The sequence below is a fragment of the Trypanosoma brucei genome (genome assembly GCF_000002445.2).
Source record: "Trypanosoma brucei brucei TREU927 chromosome 11 chr11_scaffold01 genomic scaffold, whole genome shotgun sequence".
Lineage (NCBI taxonomy): Eukaryota > Euglenozoa > Kinetoplastea > Trypanosomatida > Trypanosomatidae > Trypanosoma > Trypanosoma brucei.
Window position 1 is genome coordinate 4,760,532 of NT_165288.1, and position 21,880 is coordinate 4,782,411.

The 21,880-nt window shown below is 40.7% G+C and overlaps 2 protein-coding genes and 5 pseudogenes across 2 annotated transcripts, besides 14 other annotated features; all 7 read right to left on the reverse strand.

Annotated features, from left to right (window-relative positions):
- Positions 1 to 1,054: 1,054 nt before the first annotated feature.
- Positions 1,055 to 1,099: a microsatellite.
- A 281-nt stretch (positions 1,100 to 1,380) lies between these two features.
- Tb11.24.0010 lies at positions 1,381 to 1,962 on the reverse strand (annotated as a pseudogene).
- Positions 1,963 to 2,035: 73 nt separating this feature from the next.
- Positions 2,036 to 2,283: a repeat region.
- A 107-nt stretch (positions 2,284 to 2,390) lies between these two features.
- Tb11.24.0011 (variant surface glycoprotein) lies at positions 2,391 to 3,749 on the reverse strand (the record flags this gene model as incomplete). The annotated part of the gene is made up of 1 exon (XM_824674.1): positions 2,391 to 3,749. The coding sequence occupies one exon, from the start codon at positions 3,747 to 3,749 to the stop codon at positions 2,391 to 2,393; it is 1,359 nt and encodes a 452-aa protein (XP_829767.1).
- A 1,727-nt stretch (positions 3,750 to 5,476) lies between these two features.
- Positions 5,477 to 5,499: a sequence feature (AT_rich).
- A 133-nt stretch (positions 5,500 to 5,632) lies between these two features.
- Positions 5,633 to 5,678: a sequence feature (AT_rich).
- A 77-nt stretch (positions 5,679 to 5,755) lies between these two features.
- Tb11.24.0012 (variant surface glycoprotein) lies at positions 5,756 to 7,213 on the reverse strand (the record flags this gene model as incomplete). Its single annotated transcript, XM_824675.1, has 1 exon — positions 5,756 to 7,213. The coding sequence occupies one exon, from the start codon at positions 7,211 to 7,213 to the stop codon at positions 5,756 to 5,758; it is 1,458 nt and encodes a 485-aa protein (XP_829768.1).
- A 1,274-nt stretch (positions 7,214 to 8,487) lies between these two features.
- Positions 8,488 to 8,510: a sequence feature (AT_rich).
- A 1,525-nt stretch (positions 8,511 to 10,035) lies between these two features.
- Positions 10,036 to 10,063: a sequence feature (AT_rich).
- A 15-nt stretch (positions 10,064 to 10,078) lies between these two features.
- Positions 10,079 to 10,141: a microsatellite.
- A 162-nt stretch (positions 10,142 to 10,303) lies between these two features.
- Positions 10,304 to 10,324: a sequence feature (AT_rich).
- A 60-nt stretch (positions 10,325 to 10,384) lies between these two features.
- Positions 10,385 to 11,889, reverse strand: Tb11.24.0013 (annotated as a pseudogene).
- A 1,540-nt stretch (positions 11,890 to 13,429) lies between these two features.
- Positions 13,430 to 13,473: a microsatellite.
- Positions 13,474 to 13,726: 253 nt separating this feature from the next.
- Tb11.57.0055 lies at positions 13,727 to 15,207 on the reverse strand (annotated as a pseudogene).
- A 1,600-nt stretch (positions 15,208 to 16,807) lies between these two features.
- Positions 16,808 to 16,954: a microsatellite.
- Positions 16,955 to 16,957: 3 nt separating this feature from the next.
- Positions 16,958 to 16,985: a microsatellite.
- A 55-nt stretch (positions 16,986 to 17,040) lies between these two features.
- Positions 17,041 to 17,073: a sequence feature (AT_rich).
- A 123-nt stretch (positions 17,074 to 17,196) lies between these two features.
- Tb11.57.0083 lies at positions 17,197 to 18,630 on the reverse strand (annotated as a pseudogene).
- A 1,220-nt stretch (positions 18,631 to 19,850) lies between these two features.
- Positions 19,851 to 19,885: a sequence feature (AT_rich).
- A 14-nt stretch (positions 19,886 to 19,899) lies between these two features.
- Positions 19,900 to 20,145: a repeat region.
- Positions 20,146 to 20,329: 184 nt separating this feature from the next.
- Positions 20,330 to 21,717, reverse strand: Tb11.57.0082 (annotated as a pseudogene).
- Positions 21,718 to 21,880: the final 163 nt, after the last annotated feature.

Sequence of the window (21,880 nt, forward strand, 5' to 3'; positions counted from 1 at the left end):
TTTCTTCTGTTGAGAATTCGCTCAATTTTATGGCGAACTACTGTTTTTGTTGGAAATTGGTTGGTGTAGCGTATAGTTTGCCACTTTATAAATCTATTGCTTTGTTTTTTTAGATTTTTCGAGTCTTCCACTTTCGTGTGCCTGTTCGAATTGCCACACTGTTGTGTTGTCATAGCACTTGGAAGCGTTACTATCCATGGATGTTCTGTTTCTGTCGTATTTTTTCCACTTCAGCCGCTGGTAGATGGTCCGTTTCTTTTATTCCCAACCGTGCTACATTATAGGCACTGAAATACACAGTAAAAGCTTCTGCACCGTTCTGTGCTCCTTCCGCAATCGATGTAATAACTGCATTATAAAGAAAAGCTTAAAAATTACTGGTTGCGTATTTTTTCTATTTGTTTACCTTCTCTTTGTAGGGATTGCTTAAGGTCACGAATATCTGTTACATATATTATTAATATAGAATTATAGTTACGTTCCGAGGAGGAGTTTGCGTCAGGTTAAGTTATTGTTCACGGAAAATCAATAACTTGCTTTTTGGAGGACTTCGATCTTTGCATGTACCTTATTTAAACCCTTTGACCCTTGTAAAGCGGTACCTTTGTTGACTGCCTTCCACCAACCATTGTTCTATCAAAATATAACTTCCCTTCCTTTGCTCCATAAGTTTTATTTGATGAAAAATGATCTCCAGTAAGTTATTTTTACACAGCAGGTGGACAAGCGATGATTTTAACACCTGATCTCGTTGGCCTGTCTCTGCACTCTCCCTTCAAAGGAGTAGTTAAAAAAGACTTGGTATCATATACAAAAAAGAAAATTGAAAACCATTGTTTCACCTCTGGTCCAAATTCTGCCCCACAAAAAAAACAAAATCATAAGTCAAGTATTCCTCTCAATTTATTCGATATAATATTATAAAAGGTCCATAACTGACACATTTTATAATTGCCACATACGAACTCATAAAAAACTCATAGAATTGTTACTATTATAAAACTCATTACTATTATTATAATATTAGTAAATACACACACTGACAATACACCCCTATCATTATCATTATTATTATTACAATTATTATTATAACCATTATAACCTTATCCATATCCATAAAGTATGGCAAAGAAGCAAACTAGTTATATTTTTGTACTCTGTCACCTTACTACTACACAACCATATACCAATTTAATACAAAAATAATAGATTTTTGATTTCTTACTTTTGTAAATGTTCCAAATAAAGTGTTAATATTTATCAAATACATCACATTTCAGCAACATTCAGCTGAAATTATATCAAAGAAAAAGATTCATAAATTTTCATAAAATTCAGAAAAACTCTTTAAAATAGTAAAATAATAATATTATGCCAAACTCACAAGAGCAGCATCAAGCAGAAAAATGTTTTACTTGCAAGGAAACTGCCATTTCTGCGCTTCTCTATATCATTTTCCTCTTAACCAACTTTGTTTTTACTACAGCCACAAACAGGTCTAGATTTGCCCTTGTTTTCTTTCTCACAGGCTTGTTGTGTAGTATGATTAAAGCAGTAAGTTTTCCCATCTTGATTTTCTTCTTCTTCCTGTTTTGGTATGTATGTCGGATTCACTACGCACTTTTTCTCTCCGTTTTCTGTAATTTTTTTGCAGCCGTCTGTGCAGTTATATCCAACTCTTTTTCCAGCACAAACGTTTGGTGTTGGTTTCTCACTTTTTATTGGGGGCTCTTCCGCCATGTTGTCGGTGTTCGGTACTTTGTTGCCTGGGCTCAGTTCCCCAGCAAGTGCTGCCGAATAAATTACTTTTGTTTCCCCCAGTGCCGCTTGTATCTGCTTTGCAGCAGCTTGGGCGGATGCTGCTGCCGCCGTTTGCTTTTCGATGCCAAGTGCAGCAGCCTCTAGGTTGTTCACCCACGGGATGTCATGCCAGGTTTTTGACCCGTCTTTGGCGTTGAACTCGTGCTAATCTCTTTCCTTGAGATAGCCCGGCGCAGTTCCACTGTATCCCGCGCAACGACGGGCCGGGATTCTCTTCCACATCACCGGACAGCAGCATCTTAGTGCGGATGATACTGCTGATGGCACACTGGCACGTTCCCAGGGACAGACAAATGAAAAACGGTGTCCCAGCAAGACGCTGCTGATCCCTGTGCTGTATGATGCCGTAGCCGGAGCACAGCAGTGTTCCCCATGAAAGGAACGCTGCTGGCTCTTGGCTTCCCCCGATGATACGGGGTACTGGACCCTGGCACCACGATGAGGTGGCCGGCATCGCCAGGGCCTTCAATGTAAGTAATCCATCTGCAAACTGCTTTTTCACCTTTTGGTATATCGCTTTTTGCTGCAGCGCATGCATCAGGGGTTTGGGCGGCAGAGCACTTATCTTTTTATCCCTCGTTTGTTTTCTCTCCTGTTTCTGTGGTTTCTGTCTCTGGTTTGGGTTTGCAGTATTCTCCTGTTGTCTCTGTAGTGATGTCCCATTTGCAGTCGTTTTTGGGGCAGGTACTGTTTGTGGTGTATTGCTTGCAGTCTCCTTTTGATACTTTTCCTTCCGTTGCTTCACCAGCAGCGGCTGTTTTCGCTGTTTTCTGAAACTGGAAGAGGTAATGAGCGCGTTTGGTTACCGCTTTTGCCCTTGATATCAGGTCGGCAATTGCTGCTTTTTTGCGTCGCTGTTCGCTGTTGTAGTTGTCGCGCGCGGCGAGTTTGTCTGCGACGGCTTCTAGCTTGTTTATCCATGGTATGGCGTCGTCTTTTAGGTTTCCTGATGGTGCCCCGCCAGTGATTTTGACGCAGGCACCGGCTGCATTGCCGTTGCAAGTGTTTTCGCCCTCTGAGCCTATGAAAACATTGTTGCCTTGTGTGTTCGCTATTGTTTTTGCTGCGGCGACGAGTTCCCTTAATCCATGTGCTGTTATCTTTGTTTTGGTTGCTTTCGGGCAGACGTTGCGTAGGTTGCCCCAGCTTGCTCTGTTCGGTATGTTGGTCGCTTGCCATGCCGTTTGCGTTGTCTGTTTTTTGTGGCAAGGCTTCTTCGACTGTGTGTTGCCGGTTCCGCAGACGCAGATTATTGTACCGGCTACTGTGTTTTGAGGTTTCTGTGTTCCTCCTCCTCCGCAGGCTGTCGTGTAACCTGTGTCTGGGCCGCTTAAAACTTTGTTCGCTGTGAGCTCTTCTGGTCCCCATTGCTCTTGGCCGTATACGGCTTGTGCTATTTCTTTCTGTAGCAGCTCGTCGGCGTCAGGTGCCGGCCCTGGGTCGCTGTCGGCCGTGTAGATGGCGCGCGCCGCTTCGGTAATGTCGTGTATTGTGGGGCGTATCGCCTCGATCTGTCCTGCCGTTGCAGTGGCTAGGCCATAGTTGGCCTTTAGATCTTTTTCGTTGTTGTCGGTTGCTAGAAAGACCGCTGTGTCGGCCCACGTCTTCCAACGCGCCTTTAATTCCTCGTCGTTCTCGTCTGTCGGCACTTCCGCTGGTGTGGAGGCCGCTTTGTTGCCTTGATTTAAGAATTTCGCTCGCCAGTCTTTCGGTGCTATTGACATGTTGAGTCTGTACAGGTCCAGCGGCTCCGGCATATTAGCTTGGATCGGAGGTTCGAAAGTGGGCTTGACGTCCGCCAGCTGTAGTGCCGCACATAAGGGCTTAAATATCGCCGCATTGTCGCCATCGGTGACGCCGCGTGCTTGCTTAAGTGCCGCTATCGCTAAAATAACGCCGGGTGCAACTGCTGACATGGTTGCTTGCATTTTTTGCTGTTTTACTGCTGAGCGTTATGGCTAATGTTTTTAAATTGGGTTTCGTATTAGAATGTGCTCTCAACTGTCGGTGCGTTTGCCATTAGCATTTTTTGATCGTTTTCGTCTAGCGCGTCGTTTCTTTCAGTTTTGAACTTAGGGATTGTGTTCTTGGATTGTCCCCAGGATGCGCTATGCATCTGCATGCAATTTCTTTTCCGTGAAGACGTCAGGAGATATCCATAGTGAGGAAGTGATGCTCTTTTTTTCGACTGATGCCGGTGAATTTATCCCTAAGACGTTGTAAATCTTTTTTCTGAACTGTCTTCGTTTGCATTGCGGTTTAACGTATGAATAAACGATTATTTGGCATCTATTACTGATTGTTTATATTTTATTAGCATGCATTCTAAAGTTCTGACTTTAGTTATCCGGTCTGAAAAGGGTATGCTGGACGTTTCATTTGGCTATTGGTGAGACGGGATAAATGATGTTTAGCACAATATTAACGATTGTCTTGTGCCAGCTCTGTTTAAAAGAGAGCTTCTATTTAGGACTATAAATATTTTTGGGTTGATTCGGATGATTCCTGGCAGGTCTTCGATACCTTCTTTAAAGTTCCTGGTTTACTACCGGTGCAGTTCTGACGCCAACATGGGCATCATAAGCTATGGCAGTTTTGACGCTCTTGATTCCTTAAATGCTCTGTATCGTCGGCTTGACTTTGCTTCTTTTATTTTTTCGCGCTTCTTTATGTCAAGATACAATCTAAATGCGTTTATTTGACCGTTTTTCTTTACTATTATTGCTTACTTTGAATAACAACGGCACATAAAGCAGTGAAAAAAGATAAAATACATATTCATAATATCCACTATTTAATGTTTTCTGCTTCCTATTTATAAATACAGTAGCACTCTTCTAATTTATTCCGCGTCTTACATACAAAATATGTCATTTAGACACACTTTTTCAAAAATTACACTATTGAATATATAATGCAACACACATTTAGCCTATATTTAATATCTTTTTCAGTTTGGCTGCGTCTATAGGCCCTTTGGGCTAACTGATTTAGACTTTCTCGTGATGAAATAACAACCATGTTGCTAGTGCCTCTTTTTATTCTTGATACATTTCTTATCCTACTTCTAGTATTTGTAAATTTGGTCCGACTTTTAGTACGTTGTGTAAGCTTTTATGAAATTATCATTTGGTTTTATACCACTGCTTCACCGCTCTTGACATTCAACTTAGGAGAAAATCTTTTAGACGCATTACACCATATTTACCTACTACATTCTCTGTGTTAGATTTCTCCTGGTTTATGATAGTGCTTCAACCGTAACTAATGATTCTCTGTGTGGATTTCAAGAGCATATTGACGGCGATTCTATTTGATTACTTCTGCTCTTTTCTTTAATTAGCTGTATTAGAGCCATTTTATCCGTAAATTATACTCTTTTTCTCTATCATTGTCTTCCTTTCTCACCTCCTTGGGTATGATGCTTCCACAATCATAGCCTTTTATACTGCACATGCTACATCTTTTAATTACTTCTCTTTCTGATTTTTATTGAATAATATTCCACTTTCTCACTATTTCACTCTCTTACTTTCACAGCGGCATTGTCATTTTCAAAAATCACTCGTACTTTGTTTTCTCATGAATATGATTATTACTGCTTCTCTTATTATAATATTAAACTGTACACACTCACAACACTTCCTGTCATAACAATAATAATTATTATTTTTTTTAGTAGAATAACCATAAGTTGCTCCTAATATCCATAGTATATAAAAAACAAACTAAATACGAATGCTAATCAATATTTATATTTTTTACTCTACTAATTTACACATATGGGCCGCATTCATAAACATTTTGCTAGTATTTAATTTTTTTATTTTTACTAATTTTACATTTTCAATAAAAAAGTATTGGAGCCATCAAATTATAGAAAATTCTTACACAAAATAACTTTCTATTACTTCGAAAAATGGAGATAAAATCCTTAAAACAGCAAGGCCACAAATGCTGCAGAAACCACGCTGAGGGCCAGTTGTTTGTTTACTAGAATAGAGGAATCTTTGCACTTGTTATCTTCCCATTTGCAACCATCTTTGCAGTCTTCTTGTTTTTTCTTTTCGGAGCACTTTGAGTCAGTTTTTTGTTCTCCTGCAGCTCCATCTTCTGTTCCTGCTGCTTGTTCTTTTGCTTTTTGGGGGTCTAATGAGCATTTTTTGCTTGCATCAGTGGCATTTTCGTTCCATTTGCATGGTTCAGTGCATTCGGTTTTTGATTGGTGTTTGTTGCATTCTGGTTCCTTTTTTTTCGGATGTGCTGTCTGGTCGCCTGCTATTTTTTGAAGCTGAGGCTGGTCTCCTTTGAGCGCCTTGAGATATTCCTGTATCGCAATGCTGCGAAGATGCCTTATTTCTGCTAGGGATGCCATGTTTTTAGATCTTTGTTCCGCGTGTTCAGCTAGTTTAGTTGCTGCTGTTTCCAGATGTCTCATCCACGGTATTGGCACCGTGCCGGTGCTTGTTGCCTTGTACTTTACGCAGCCGGCGTTCGCTACTCCGTTGCAGTTGACGCTGTTTGCCGTCCCGAGTATTAGATTGTTGGCTTGGGTGCTGCCGCCCTTGTCCTTTAAGCCGGTTATGAACGCTCCTATCGCCGCCTGTATTGCTGCCGCGCTAACTTTGGCCTTCCCGGCTGCCGGGAAGCCAGCGAGCAGCTGTGGGAAGCAAGTATGGGCTCCGCTTTGGTCATTGTATTGGCAGTCTTGGCCTCCCTGGGTCCCAAGGCACTCTTCGGCTTTGTTGCTGCCTGAATTTGAACCGAACATACACACTAGGTCCGACGCTAGCGACATGCCCGGCACCGCTGTACCCGACCCGGGTGCTGAGCATGCGTTGACTCCCGAAGCGCCGAAGGTTTCGCCCGCCTTTTGCGACAGTGCTTCGGTCGGGCCGTAGAGCGCCGTCAGCAGCGCTTCTTCCACCCCCGTTTTCTTTAATGGTTTGTAATCTTTGCGTCTTTCTAGAGCCATTTCCAGGGTTCTATTTATCACAACTGCCGCTGCCTGCCGGGCGTGGCTGTTGAGCGGCCGGGTGATTTTCAGACCGTGTTTTTCCACTTTGTTGTTTTGTAGGTTTTTTTTGGCTGCATGCCAGGCCGCGCGGTGCTTTACCCAATTTGCTTCTGTGATCTTATTATTTGGATCCTCCTTAAAGTCCTGGTTGTAGAAGTCGTCGTCTGCTACTGTTATATTTAGTTCTGTGAGCAAAGTTATTTCCTGACTTATAGCTGCGCCTTCGGTGTCTTCTGGCGTTGTTGGCTCCCCTCTTGCGATGTTTACAACTGCGCACAGGGTATGGTAGGCTGGTACGGCTTCATTGGCAGTTCCGCTGGCTCTGTACGCTAGTCGGGCAATGATCGCCAGCATTACAACAATGCTTGACGCCATTTTTACTGTTTATTGGATGTGTTTTCTTTTTAATGGTGATAAGCTAGTTGATGAGTTTCAAGGCGTCTTGGGGGGAAACTATAGAGGTTTTACCGACCGGCCACGCTGAGATATGGCGTTACAAATTGTCTCTAAGATTCTTACTGCTGAAGTAACTTACTTTGCGCTGTCCGCGGCCGCCGATCTGTCGTTAGCTCGTGTTTATGTATTTGGGTGCTACTTTTTAGTGTATTTATGTATTGGACTCGCTGCTTGTTGTTTAAATAAACTAAAAGTTGCGTGTTCTGTTCTATTATACCTATGTTGCAGCAGTTGCATGTCATTATAGGCACGTCTTCGTTTCGGAACAAACAAGCGCCGTTATGAGCTGTGAGAGAGGCCTTAAGCATGAGCCTGTAAAGCTGGGTGATTTTTTGTTTGCTATCTCCGGGGGTGACGAGCTGGCTCCGGTTCATTTGTGCTTTTAAGTTGATAACCCGCCGAGTAGCACCGCTTTTGTTGCCTCCGTGGTGAGGGCAGAGAGTTGGTTGAGTTGAGTGTCCGGCTTGCTGCTGTTGGTGTCTTTTCTCTGGTTAATGCTGTTGTATGGAGTATAGCCAAGTAAAACGTGCATTAGCTTTTTTTTTGCACGAGCAAGTACGCCGGATTTTGGGTGCTCTGCTTGATGTCGGAGAAAGATTTAAGGGGAATAAAATGGTTACTGGAAGTGGCGATGCCTCAATGATTTTTCTTCACCCAAATAGGTTTGATTTTACTCTCGAATGTCACCGCACTTAAAATCTTCTAAATCTGCCATGTAAACTCATCCTCCTAACCAATACTTATTATATTCTAAACGGTAACGAAAAACTTGATTTTATCTAATAACTTTTCCAATCCTTTTAGGTTTAAGGGCTGCTACGACTCGGCGGTTGTATGCAACCTTAAGATGCAGCTGCATTTTTACTCCTCTGCCTTCTCCGTTTTGTTGCATTAACCCGCATGCTGTTAAATTGGTTAATTGTGCTGGTCCTTTGCCGTGCCTCCCTTCCGCCTGTCGGACGTTTTGTAAGAGACTCACTTTGAGATGTGTTGAACGTCATTTATCAACTATATTCCTTGATCTTGAATGCTGCGTATTTATGATAGTCGTTTGAGTGGGAGTACTGCATTCTTAAAAGATTGTTTGAAAGCATATTAGATATAGAGTGTCCAGAAAACTACCAGTACTCCCTCCACTCAAGGTCTGTGGCGCTGCTTGACATTATTTTTTATCGATTATGATAAAAGACTCGTTAATAAAAAATATAATTTTAAACCTTAAATGATTGTGTTTTTTATATGTTAAACCTGTTAAAATGTATATTTACTATATAGCCACAGAGCAATTAAGAAAATGATTAAACATTTTAAAGATAAATTATGGTTTTCAAATAGTTTATATTTTCAATTCTAGTCTTCGCCGCCTCGTTGCCTCTATAAAAAGATGAATTATTGACTCCCCACAGAATATCAAAAGAATCATATTTAATTAATTTCGTATTAGTAAAGATAAAAAACAGCAAAAAATATATGTAGGCATATACTTAAATTATCACACTAATTGGGTGAGTTTTGCATATTTTAAACTTACGAAGAGATTCGGTTCACCATAGAAACTGACGCTAACCACGGTATAGATTTTGCTTATCGACGTGCTTTCACTCTTAAATCTAATTTATATTGGTCTATATTTAAATAATATATCCCTTTTATCGATTGGTAACTCTGATCTTTTAAATGAAAATACTTTTTACTTCATCTTAAAATTTTAAGCTTATAACTCGGTAATACTTTAATTTTGCGAACACCTTCCATTTTATCCTGGAGTAATAATATAAGTCTCTAACTTTTTAAAGAGCATGAATTTTCTTCCGCTTTTTTTATATCGTTGATGTTTTCAGCTGCTTGTCCTTGTTATTTTCAATATTGGTGTAAATTGAATTTTCCTTTTTTTATTTTGCGGATACCTAATGTGCTCAAGTAAGGTCTCATCATATCTTATTCTTTTGCTGATCTTCCGTTATTTAACTATAGATAACTTATCACTCTCATACCAATGCCTAATTGGAGATACTATTACTTGGTTTTTGTATTTTATGGACATGTGGCAACATTTGAAGTGATATTTTAAGCGATTTCTGTGTTTTTACTCTTTTTTACTTCTCAAAGTAATCTATTATTAGTTCACCTATTAAAATTTTCCTCCCCATAATATCATTTTGTTTACAACAAACGATATTGTTTATTTCTACATCTTATGAAAAGAAACCAAAGTTGTCCCATACTCACAGTCACCTAATCCATTCTTCTTTCGGTTTCCCCTCAACAACTGTTTATTTGGGACCGGCATCTTATTACAATTCGTGGGGAAACTATTTTCTAAGCTGTTTCATCTGCACGTTTGTTTGTAAAATATAGAGTATATTTTCCTCCTGCGCCATTCTCTCCACCGCTTGCCTCTTGAGCATCCAGTTGGTTCATTCATTATTTATTTTTTCTTGCCGGTCGATTGATTCTATCCTCGCCCTAACTTTGCGACTTCATCTGCGCTGTGCAGTTGAAACTTCCTTTCCCTCATCGGCCTTGCAATCACTCTTTTGTGTAAGATAATTTGTGCCGTCGTGCTTATATTTAAAACTTTGCATATGCCATGCCTCTCTATGTTTCTGCGTTTCCTTTAATTATATTCTTTGTGCTGTTACACCCCTCTTGTACTCACTATCTTACCTTCTTACTTTCACTGCGTACTTGTCATTGGTTAAACTATTTCCATATTGGATTATCATTTAGACTTCAAACACTAAATATTATAATATTATTATATATATACTCACACCATTGTCCTATCATTTTCATTATTATTATTATTGTCATTATTGTTGTGTTTATCCTTAATGTTATTCTTATAACCCCAACTAATATGTATAAAATAAACAGTACAAACTAATTTAGGATAGCACTAGTTTTCCATACCATATTAGTTTAGTAATTTACACTCATAGGCCAATATTATGCACATTTTACCAAAATTTTACATTTCAAAGTGTTTCAAAATTTTCAATGATTTCCATAAAATAAAATTAAATATATGAAATACAGAAAATTTCATATATTTCAGAAAATAGGCCTAAAATCCCTTTAAAAAGTTAATTATATAGGCAAAAATGCAAGCAAAAGAGGGGTCTTTTTAGTCAAAAAGAAATTTCTCCCTGTGGTGTTTCCTGTTGCGAGTGTTGTTGTGATCGCTTTAGCTTTGCATTCCCCATCCTTGAATTCACAGCCATCCTTACCGTTGCATTTAGTTTCGTCAGTTTCTCCATTGCAATCCTCTGATTTTTGTGGCAGTGCTGCTCCAGCCCCGGCCGTCCTTGCCACAACTTCCCGCGCATTCCTCTCCGCTTCCAAATGACTGAGGGCGGCAAGTCTTGCTTCTGGCGTTGCGATGGTTTTAATCGCTTGTTCACTCTTTTTCTCTTCGCTTTGAACCTGTACCTGAACATCGTCAGTATTGGTTAAAAACCCCGTTACAAAGTCTTTATTGCTCAATCCACAGGCGTTTTTGATAAACTATTTGATCTTTGAGGAGTCATCTCCTGTTGTCGGGTCTGCTATCTGTTGATATTTTGGGTGGCAGTTGCGGACCGCGTTTACTACGCTGCTGCTTTCTGCAAGTTGTTTGCCGTCCAGGCTTTCGAGGTCGGTCGTGGTGAATTGTGTTGCTGGCAGCGCTTCGCAGACGTGATATGCGAGCAGTTCTTGAATGTCCGCGTGTTTTCCTACATCAGTAACCGCCGGTATACAAGCGTTTCGATCCGCTGCTGTTTTAAATACTGATGTCGTTGTTGGGGCGATTTTAGCCGTTTTGGCGTCTGCAACAACACTTAGGGCCTCATCGCCGCTCATCTGGCAGTTTCCCATTGCCGTGAGTGCGCCGGCGCCCTGGTTGTTGTTGCAGCTTGCTAGGTTTTTGATTTGTACAGTAAAGTCGCTTATTGCTTTGTGTAGTTCACTGTCTTTTGTTAACTTCAGCTGATGGAGTTTGGCGAATGTTGGTGCGCTGTTGTCGCCTTTGATGTTTTTCGCCGCTTGGACATCTGCGCAGTATTCACCCCCGGAGTTGGCTGTCTGTAGCGCTATGTTAAGCTGCGTCGTGCTGGTTGTTGTGTGACTGCTGGCTTTTTCTTTCAAATTTGTTTCGGCAAGCATACGTGTTGCCTGGATTTTTCCGATCTGTCGGTTGATGGCTTCGGCAGCCTGAGCCATTGCCGACCTTGCGGCTTTGATGTTAGTTCGCGCCGTTGTAATTTGCTCGTGAGCGTAGCCTTCTAGAGTCGTCAACAAGCACCGCCGTTCGACGTCAGTTGCCGCTGTTGCCATTAACCTCCAACATTCTTGCCGTTTTTCGTTCTTGTCTACTGTAGCTTCGTGCGATGCGACTGCGTCCGTGATAAATGTAGCTAGTTCCCTCAGATACGATTCTTCCTTGCAGATGTCATTTACGGCGTCACCTACCGCGTCCGTTTCTTCGCTTGCGGATGGTGTTATTTGCATAAACAAAAAAACCGCAGTTGCTACTAGAAATCCTCTTTGCTTCCGTGCTGCTGCATGGTTTTGCAAAACCTTGAGTGCCATGTCGTTTACCTGTTGGTGTATGGTTTCGAAGTAAGTCACGGCAAAAACTTGTTTTTCCTTGCATTGAGTTAAAGGGTTGGAGTGCCTTAGCATATGCAGGCAATTTGCAGTTTGTTTTGCGTTAGTCACACACATAGTCGGCTCATATGCTGGACATTGCGGGTTTCAGGAATTATGGAGTAACACACTACCTTGGCGCGACCTTGGTTGTGGTTTTCTTATAAGTACTAAATTTGACAATTCTGTCACACATTCACTCTTCATCTATAAAAATTTCCACTATACACTCATCACCTCCTATGCAACAATAAAGAGATACATTTAGCCTATTATTTGAACTTTCCTTACATTATCACTTAACATTAGGAGCCGTTATCAGTCTCAAAACAGCAGTCTCCTCCTTCTCAAGAGTTGCACCTATCTATCTTATTGGTGAAACGAGATTTTATCTTTATTTGTATCGAATGTATGTCCACGGCATCAAATCTCAAGTTCTTTTGAATTGCAGCTTCTGCTTGCACAGCTCCTCTAGATTCGTATTATATGTGTCTCGGTCTCTCTTTTTTAACATAATATCATTCAAGTTAAAGAGGGATTAGAGATGTTCTTTTTCCATATACCCCATCCATTTGAAACTTGAATGCTGTTGTTTATTTCGTGTATACTATTTTCTTGGGAGAATCGTTGGCACCTGTTGCTCTCTTTTTGAACTTTACTATGCTGAAAGTTTTAGGAGAAATAAAAAGCTTATCTAAAGTGACTGCATGCTTACAAGACAGTATTTTTTCACATTTTATAGTTCATCCTATCTCTAATATTCAATAAAAAGCAATATAGACCTAACTTTTCAAATTTATATGCTTGAATCTGAAAAGCACAAAATCCTTCGCCTCTATTTAATAACTTTGCCAATTTTCCTGCGTATCAGACTTTTTAAAGCCCACTGTTTATACAATACCTTTTAACGCGATAGCACCATTATTTGTGATTTTTCTTTCGTTTTTCTGATGTATTCTTGCGTTTTCTGTTACTTTTTCTAAAATGTGAGCTTCTTTTGACACGTTCAACAGGTTTGGCTTAAATTGTCAGCTGCTTTGTCGTTCGGTCGTTTCTCTTTCTCCTTTTTTATGAGAGTAACACCTTAAATCTGATTTTATGGCTCTTTCTAGCTAGATTATCCGTTCTATATCGCCGTGCGAGCATGATAGTTTTTTTAGTGGAAATAATTTATTTAAAGAGTTCTTGAGAGCACATTGGAAATGATTCACTTAGCCGATTTACACTTGTACTGCCTCTTCGCTTTATCTTTCGCTACTTTATTTATCCCTTTCAATGAACGTTGTGTCTCTTCTTCATTGATTACTCCATTATTTCCTTGTGTGTAATGATATCTGTTGTAATATTTGTGTTTGGTTCTGCGCAGATTTTATATCCATTTACTTGTCTGTCTTGGCTTTCTTTGATATTTTCCGCATGCTTTTATCTATCTCAGTTCCGATCCTGACCACTGATATACTCCTACCGCACGCTAATCACTGTTTAAATTGCTTTTACATCCCGTCCATTATTATTATTATCACAATTATTATTATTACTGCTATTATTATAACTCTAAATAATATCTATAAAATAAAATGGCAACATTTAATAATAGCACTCATCTTTCATATCATATCATCATACTGCTTTATATATATATGTTACTATTGTACGTATTTTACTAAATTTTCATATTTTCGAGTTATCATTTAAAATTGTTAAAACATATTAAAAAGTTAGCGATTTTAGCAAATTTAACAAATAGTGAAGTTTCATAAAGTTTCAAAAAATTGATCAAAGATCCTTAGAATTCTTAGAAAGCTAGCATACCACCAAACTCACAAAAATAGCAGCCATCAGATCCAATTTCTTATGGAAGAGAAAACTGTAATCTTTGCAAGTTTCACCCTCTCATTTGCAATATCTCTGCAGCCCTGTTCCTTCGTTTTATCAGAGCTCTTTTTGCCTTCTGCATTCGGTGTTTTTCCTGCTCTTGTTATCTCTGTAGTCCGTGATTTAAGTTTGCATTTGTTTTCTTTTTGATCGTAAGTGCATGTGTCTCGGGGGCAGGTTGCATTGTTGTTGTTATGTGCACTGCATAAAGTTTGTGTTTCTTCCGCTTTTTTTTAATAGCCATTTGATGTCACAGATATTGCAGCTTACTGCACGTGCTTCAGAAATATTTCCCGTTTGGTGAGTGCCTTTACTTTCCAGTCGATGGTTTGCATGTTTTCCTTTTTTTTTGTTAGTGCTATGTTGTACTTTTGTCTCTGATCTAGTTTTGTTGCTACAGCAGCAAGCTGCTGTAACCATAACACCTTTGTGAGTGGATCGCCGTCGTTTTCTCTGCGTTGGTAAGTCTTGGACATGCTGTATTGCTGTGGCCGTCGCAGTCCGTGTCCATATGGCCTATGGAGGAGTGTGCCGTCTGTTATAATCGCACCTGATGCTGCTGCCACCGCGCACCGTATCCTCTCCGCTGTGTTCGGTGTTGTCTTTACCTTGGGGCATGCTGCGCGTCTTTTGGTCATCGAGCTTGCTGTGGGACGTCGCTGCCTTGACATTGCACCTTTCCGCCGCCGCTTCGAACACACGGTTCCTCGGTTGTCTTCCCGTTGGCTGTTTCGCACACAGATGCCACGACGTGTGGTAGTGTTTTGCTTTCTTTCACTCCGCCGACGTTACCGCAGCTCGTTGCATAGTTGGTGGGCTGCTTGCCGGTCAGTGCCGTGTGCTCCAGATTCTTGCTAGCACCTTTACCTGCTCCGTATATTGCTGTGTTTATCGCTGTTGTCAGTGCATTGTCGTCTGCTTCAGTTGGCTGAGGCTCTGATACATGCGGTGCCTCCACCGCTGCATCGGCGTTTTCTGCGACCTGTTGTCGTATTAATTACTTCTGATCAGTAGAGGTTGTCTCTACGTTGTACACTTTTTGCTGTGGCTGTCTCTACATTTGGTTTGTTTAGTGCGGCTTCGACGGCGGCCCATCGCGACCACATGTTTTTCCAGTCATCAGGGGTTCCTTTCGGCGGCGTCTCTATGGGTTCGACTTTGTTTGGCCCTGAACGATTAACAAACTTGTCTCTCCACTCTTTCGGCGCGAGCGACATATTTAGTTTCAGCACCGTCGGCTCTCCTTCGAAGCCGGTTTCTTCTTGTGGCTCGAATGTTATCGGGTTGTCGCCGAGCCTTAGTGCGCCGCACAACTTGGCAATGACCTCGACATTGCCTCCTTTAGGTGCCGCTGTTGCCTGTTTGAAGAGTATTGCTACAACAGTCACGTAAAAAAGCTGTTTTGGCATTGTTCGGAGTACTAATACAGCTCCTTTCTCTTCATGGTAAAAAAAAGGTAGTTGTGCAGAGAAAAGTGTAGCTATGTTTTAGCAGACGGCTCCTGTTTTGCTTTCAAATGCCGAAATGGCTAAGGATAATTAATTTTGTTACGGTCGCTGTCGAAAGCCCTAACTTCAATGCTCATTTCTTCTCAAAATTACAACCAAAATAACTCCCACTACACAGCTTCCTTCTGTGATTTCTATCTGCCTTTTCGTTTTGTAATCCGTATTTATCGCGTTAACCTTCTTCTATAGAATTTAGCGCTGCATATTATGATCAACTATCAGATTTAAAACCACGTATTTCAGTATCTCAGATGTTTCATCTTTCTATGTCTTCCTGAAATGTGCTTACCGTTTTAGACTTTGTGGCGGATGCAAGCGTATAATCCTTCTTTACTTTGCAATTGCAGCTTTTAACGGAGCATCCGATGTAGAGTTATATTCTTTGTTCTTCATTTCACGCTTAGTTTAAGGGCATGCTGTCGACTGCAAAGGAGGCGCTGTTGCTTTTTCTCAAGAGGATCCTCCTATATGGAACTTAAAAGCTCTATTTTATTTCAGTTTTGCATCTGTCTTTTAGTTATTGCTTTCTTTCTCAGTTAAAAGCACACAAAAGTGTGAGTGAAATGAAATATATTTTTGGAAATGGCTGAAAATTTGTGGTGTCACATGCTGCGTTGCCTACACATGCGTTATTTTATGTTGTATCGTTTATAACAGAATAAATATGCCGTTTAAGCTCAATTTTAACCTAAGCACGGTTGAACATAGAAAATAACAAAAACATGCATACCATATAATAACGTGCCAAATTTACTGAAGTGCAATTACTGTTGAAACCAATTTTTTCTTACAATATCTTGTGGTTCCATAACATTTTTATTCCTGTTTTTTCTTTGCTTTTTTTATTGGCTTCTTCTGCTTGATATTATATTTCTAAATTTTCTGGTCATTTTAGAATTCTCCTCAAGGTTACACTTAAGTATCAGCTGTGTACTTCACAGTTCGATCTTTAATTGTGTTGATTAAGGTTCGAAGTGTACTTTTAGACAAATCGCATACCATTTGTGAGTTCATTTTTTTTAGATTTCTGCGTACTCATTATAGTGCCTTGAGTAGAAATAATTAATGTTTCGAGAATTGTGGAGAACACATAGGCAAAAGTCCCTTTAACCGCCATACGCTCAGTGGTCTCTTATTTTAGTTGTAAAGACTTCACTCCGCGTTTACATTGCACTCTGTATCTACCTTATTATCCCCTTCATTTCCTCTTTATGTTTGATGATGCACATTGTCATGTTTGTTTGAAGCAATGAATCTTCCATTCCCCTCGTATTCTTCTTGTTTGTCTCCTCTCACAATATACCTCGTGCTCTTCTACCACTCTTATCATCCGCTTTTATACTCATTCACTAACTTACTCCATTTACAACTTGCCATTGTATTGAATGATTCTACTTTTAGTAGTCACTATGTTCTCGCGACTACAGTTATAATATTAGTCTATGCACACTCACCATACATTTCTATAATTATTATATTTGTTATTATAACCCTAAAAAATATAATAATAATAATAATAATAATAATAATAATAATAATAATAATAATAATAATAATAATAATAATAATAATAATAATAATAATAATAATAATAATAATAATAATAATAATAATAATAATAATAATAATAATAATAATAATAATAATATCCATAAAATAAAATAAATAAAAATAAAATACCTCTCATTTTTCATAGTCTATCACCCTATCGCTTTATACCCATAGGCCACTATCATAAATTTCATTATTTTTAATAATTTAAAAATTCTGCGTATTTTCATCAAGAAATGTTAAAACGCATAAACTTTTTGTTAATTTAGAAAATTCTCTCAAAATAAGAAAAGGTCTCAAAATGGAGCAAAAATGTTTTGCCAATAATTCTTAAAAGGTTTAAGCTAGAATCAAAAATGCAAGCCAAAGAGGGGCCTTGTTAATGACAAACTAATTGCTTCCTGTGATGTTTGTGGGTGTTTTTTCATCATTTTCCACTTTCACCCCTTCTTTGAGTTTGCATTTTCCATTGCTGTAGTCACAATATTTGTCATTTTTGCACTCATTTTCTCTGGTGTCTGGTTTGCATTTTGCCGCTTCCGTTTCTCCTGGGGTCGGAAAATGCTTTGTTTGCTCTATCTGATGTAGTTTGCCGTAACAGGCGGCCTGTGCCAGAGCGCCGTTTTCGTCTTTGGCGGACGCCGCTACGGTTGTTTTTTTGACGTCTTCTGCGGCCTGGTACTTCATTTCCTTTTGTTTTAGTGGATCTATTAACTTGCTTTGTAGTGAGCCGGTTATTCCTTGGAACAGGCCTTTGATGGTCTTTTCTTTCTCTCCTGAGGTTGAAGGTGGCATTGTTTTCCCTGTGGTTTCCAGCGATGCCACATCTTCCGCTTCGCTGTCAGATGCTAGCTCGGCGACGGTTTTGTCCAAGTAGCCGCTTATCGTTGCTACTGTTAGCTGCCGTAATTCGCATGTTACCGCTGTTGTCTGCTCTTCGCTGACAATGTGTGTGTCCCTGCCGTATACTTTGCCCGCTGTGCCTATGCAGTTGTTTGTGCTGCTGTTGATAAGCGCGGTTTCTGCTAGGTGCTCCGTCCGTGACGCTTTGGCGTCCAGTAGACCTAACAAGTTGTTTGATGACCTTCCGTGTGGGCCGGTACTGGTTCCGCAGACTCCGGCATCGAAGTTGCCGTCGTCTGTGTTGTAGGTTCCTACGGTGAACAAATTCCCTGATATCTCTATTGGTACCGCTTTCTCTATTTGTACGCCTTTGTAGTGCGTTATTTGGGCCCTGCCGTCTATCGCCTGCCGTATGTGGTTTGAGTCATCCAGGTTGGCGTTACATTTGTTAGCCTTTGCTGCTGAGATAGTCGCTTTGATCCCGCATTTTTATCTTGTGTTGCTGCTTCCAGCTGGCGCCGTTAGCCCCGCTACGTTCGCTGCCAACGTTGGGGCTATATTTTTACCAGACATCTTCTGTAATAATCGGATTTGCGCTGCCCTCGCGTTGAGTATTCTCTGGGCTGCTTCAAGCTCCGCCGCCTTTGGTGCCTCTTGTCTCGCTTGCTTTAACAACCTCGCTGTTAGTGCCAAGAGTGTTGCGAACTGCTTGCTACGTGTCGTTCCCTTGAAGGAGCATTGTGCTGTTTGCAACAATTCGACCTCCTCCGCCAGCTTTACAATCTGGTTCCTTATCTTCGACTGTAGTATATCGATTTCCCGAGTTAGGCCGTCGATAAATACTAGTTCGTGGCATCCGGTTGTAACTGCGTTCTTGTAGTTTGTGTTGATTTCTCCTCGTACAGCTTGCCATGTTATGATCAGCACCATTAGACCAGAAAAAAGCCTGATCCGCTGTTCCGTTGTGACACACTTCCGTTGGCGACCGTGGTTGCTTCCTGCTGTCGAGTGGTGTGTATTTTTTAAGTTAACAGAGGGTGATGTTTGCTTGGGTGATCGGCCGCAATTGTAGTCATGTCCTCTAGCGTGGAGATTTTAATTTAAGGTCAATTACAGTGGTGTCTCTGTCATTTTAACTCTTCTCATTTGTAGCTTTTATCCTCCTTATCCAAAACTCTAGTCCTACCATTCTTGAAAATACATATTTTATAATTTCTAATCTTCTCTATGATCAGTTGATTCTTTTGCGATACATCCTTTGCCTGCAGCAATGTGACGTTTCTTCTTGGGTATACACGTTTTGGCCTGTTTGTCGGTTAAAAAAAGCTTATTTTATGTCTCTTGCATTAAGGCTTGGTATTTGTGCCTCCATAAAAGGTTCCTCGTTGGTTTGTCTTTGCTAATAAACGGTGTTACCTCTGCTTCAGCGAGAACTCTGCGAATTATCCACTGTTCAAGTGATGCCAGAAACAGCACCTTCTGCTGACATGACAGCAGTGGAATGCTGTTTGTAACCTTCTGTTCTACATAGAGCTCATTTGTAACTTAAAACATGTGCTATTTCAAGAACATTTTGCACTTTTATTCTTCTTTTGCTTTCCGTCGCAATCCATTAGTAGTCATAATTCTAAAATGTTTCCTCCATATAATATTATATTGTTTTCAACAAATATTAGTCATTATCAGTATATATGATGAAAACAATTCGACATTATGTCACACTTACATAATTTCTTCCCATTTTTCACAAATGGACATTATAATCCGCCCAAAATTAAAAGTCAGGAACTATAATCATGTTTAATGTTGCATCTATCAATTTTTAAGCGAAAGGCGGGTGTTATTTTCTCGCGTATTATGGGTCCAATCTAAATATTTGTGTTTTAGAAACTGCGCATATTTCATCTCATTTTCTCTGCTATCTTCTGTCTCCTTTTAATAATACTCTTTATGCTATCTATATCTCTATATCACTCACTTCCATCGCACCTTTGCTATTGCTTTCTGTGCTTCTATTTTTCTACTCAATCGGTTATCAGATTTTCTTTTATTTTCATATTAATGTGCACACCCCAGAACACTAACCTATCATCAATATCACTATTATTATTACATTTTTTATATTACTGCTATAATTCTTTTAAAGACGCATAAAATAAACAAAATAAATAAATTAACAAAATTAGAATATCATTCATTTTCCACATCACCGGACAGCAGCATCTTAGTGCGGATGATACTGCTGATGGTACGCTGGCACGTGCCCAGGGACAGACAAATGAAAAACGGTGTCCCAGCAAGACGCTGCTGATCCCTGTGCTGTATGATGCCGTGGCGGAAGCAAAGCAGTGTTCCCCATGAAAGGAATACTGCTGGCTCTTGACTTCCCCCGATGATACGGGGTACTGGACCCTGGCACCACGTTAAGGTGGCCGCCATCGCCAGGGCGTTCATTTTTCATAACTCGTCACCATACCACTTTACTCCCATAGGTCACTATTATACAAAACTTTCAAAATTTAAACTAATTTTTACATTTTTATTGAAACCGCTAAAATTTCACAAATATGTCTATTGTCTAAAAATAGAAAATTTTATAAAAATGAGCAACAATGTTTTAAAATCTTAATTATAGAATCAAAAATGCAAGCAAAAGAGGGGACTTTTTAATGACAAAAGAATTGCTTCCTGTGGTGTTTGTGGTTCCGGTTTTGCTATCTTTCTCTCCTCCCTCTACTTGCTGTGTTTTGTAATCCGGATTCTTTACGCACTTCTTTTTGTCACCTTCATCTTCAACAACTTTGCATCCTTCTTTGCAGTTATCCCCTGGTCCTTTTTTTTCGCACGTTGCGTCTGTTTCGTCTACCTTCGGAACCTCTGGTGGTGTTACCGCTGTGGCGGCCTGGTCTGGTGGTTTTATTCTTGTAGCTTCGTATGCAGTTTGCACCGCCAGCTGCAAGCCTTTCATTTGCGTTTCGTATCCTTGTAGAACGGCGTTCGCCCTCGCTGCTTTTTCCAGCTCCTGCGCGGCTGCTTGTAGTTTCCGTTACCACGTTATACCTGTTCCGCCGCCGTGTAATTGGACTTTGTAGTTTATGCATTTTTGGTCACTTGCCCCATCGCAGCCGCCCCCTCTGTATTTACCAAGGATGTAGCGGACTTCGTCCCCAGTTTGGCTGGCCGGTTGGGCACCTAGTTTGCTTCTGAATTTCTCGATTTGAGCGTTGATCAGCGCTGCCGTCAAGACTGGCTGGTGTGCAGGTTTGCCGCATGCAGTTATCAGCTTGGTGACGGCTTTGTCAGCCGTGTTGGTGCCGCCGTCGTCTACCTGCGCTTGAGCCGTGCTTGTGCACTCCGTGGACGTCGCTCCGTCTTTGTTAGTGCAAAGGCAGATCATATCGTTCATTATCGCCTTGCCTACTGCCGCATTTCCGGCTGTGCCATCACCGCGTGTGCTCGCGTCGCGCGTGTTGATCCGAATATTGCTTTATCGAAAGTAGTCGAGTCGGTTCCGTGTATGGCGAGTCGGATGTGCTTCAGCGCGTTTTCGTGTGCTTTCTTTACTGTCTCCGCTGCTTCGTTGTATTTGGATCTCAGCCGGTCCGCTGTTGCTATGGCGGTTCTTATGGTTGCCGACGCTTGACGTTTACTGTGTCCGTTAACCAGTTGTGCGTATATTTCCGAGCCGTCTGGCTGCTCTTTGTGTGTCAGTATCCCCTGGACATGTTGCGTCCAAGCCTTTTGCTTTGCTGCGTCGTCAGCCCCCTCCTTTAGTTCCTTGTACTTTCCGTTGGCATCCTTTACGAAGCCGTCGTCCGCCGTTGAGATGTTAAGGTTATAGATCGGCGACCTGAGAGACTCGAAGTCTGCCGGTTCGTCGCTGAATGCCGATGCTTTCGTCGCATGTAAGAGGTTATATAAATCTCAAAGCGCTGAAAATTCGGAGGCGTGTTGGTTTGCTCCACTTTGGGCTGTTTGCGATAACGTATATAGGGCAACAGTTAATTGTATCAGCATTGTTAATCTATTGCCTTAGGAAAGAGTTACATATGGAAGACGCGCGGATGATTATTTTCTTTTTGCTGTTAATGCTGGTCCGGTCAAAAATTTCCCATGAAGTTTGACTTAGTGGTGTTTCACATGGTGTAATTGTGATGGTGACGTCGGATTATGACTTTAG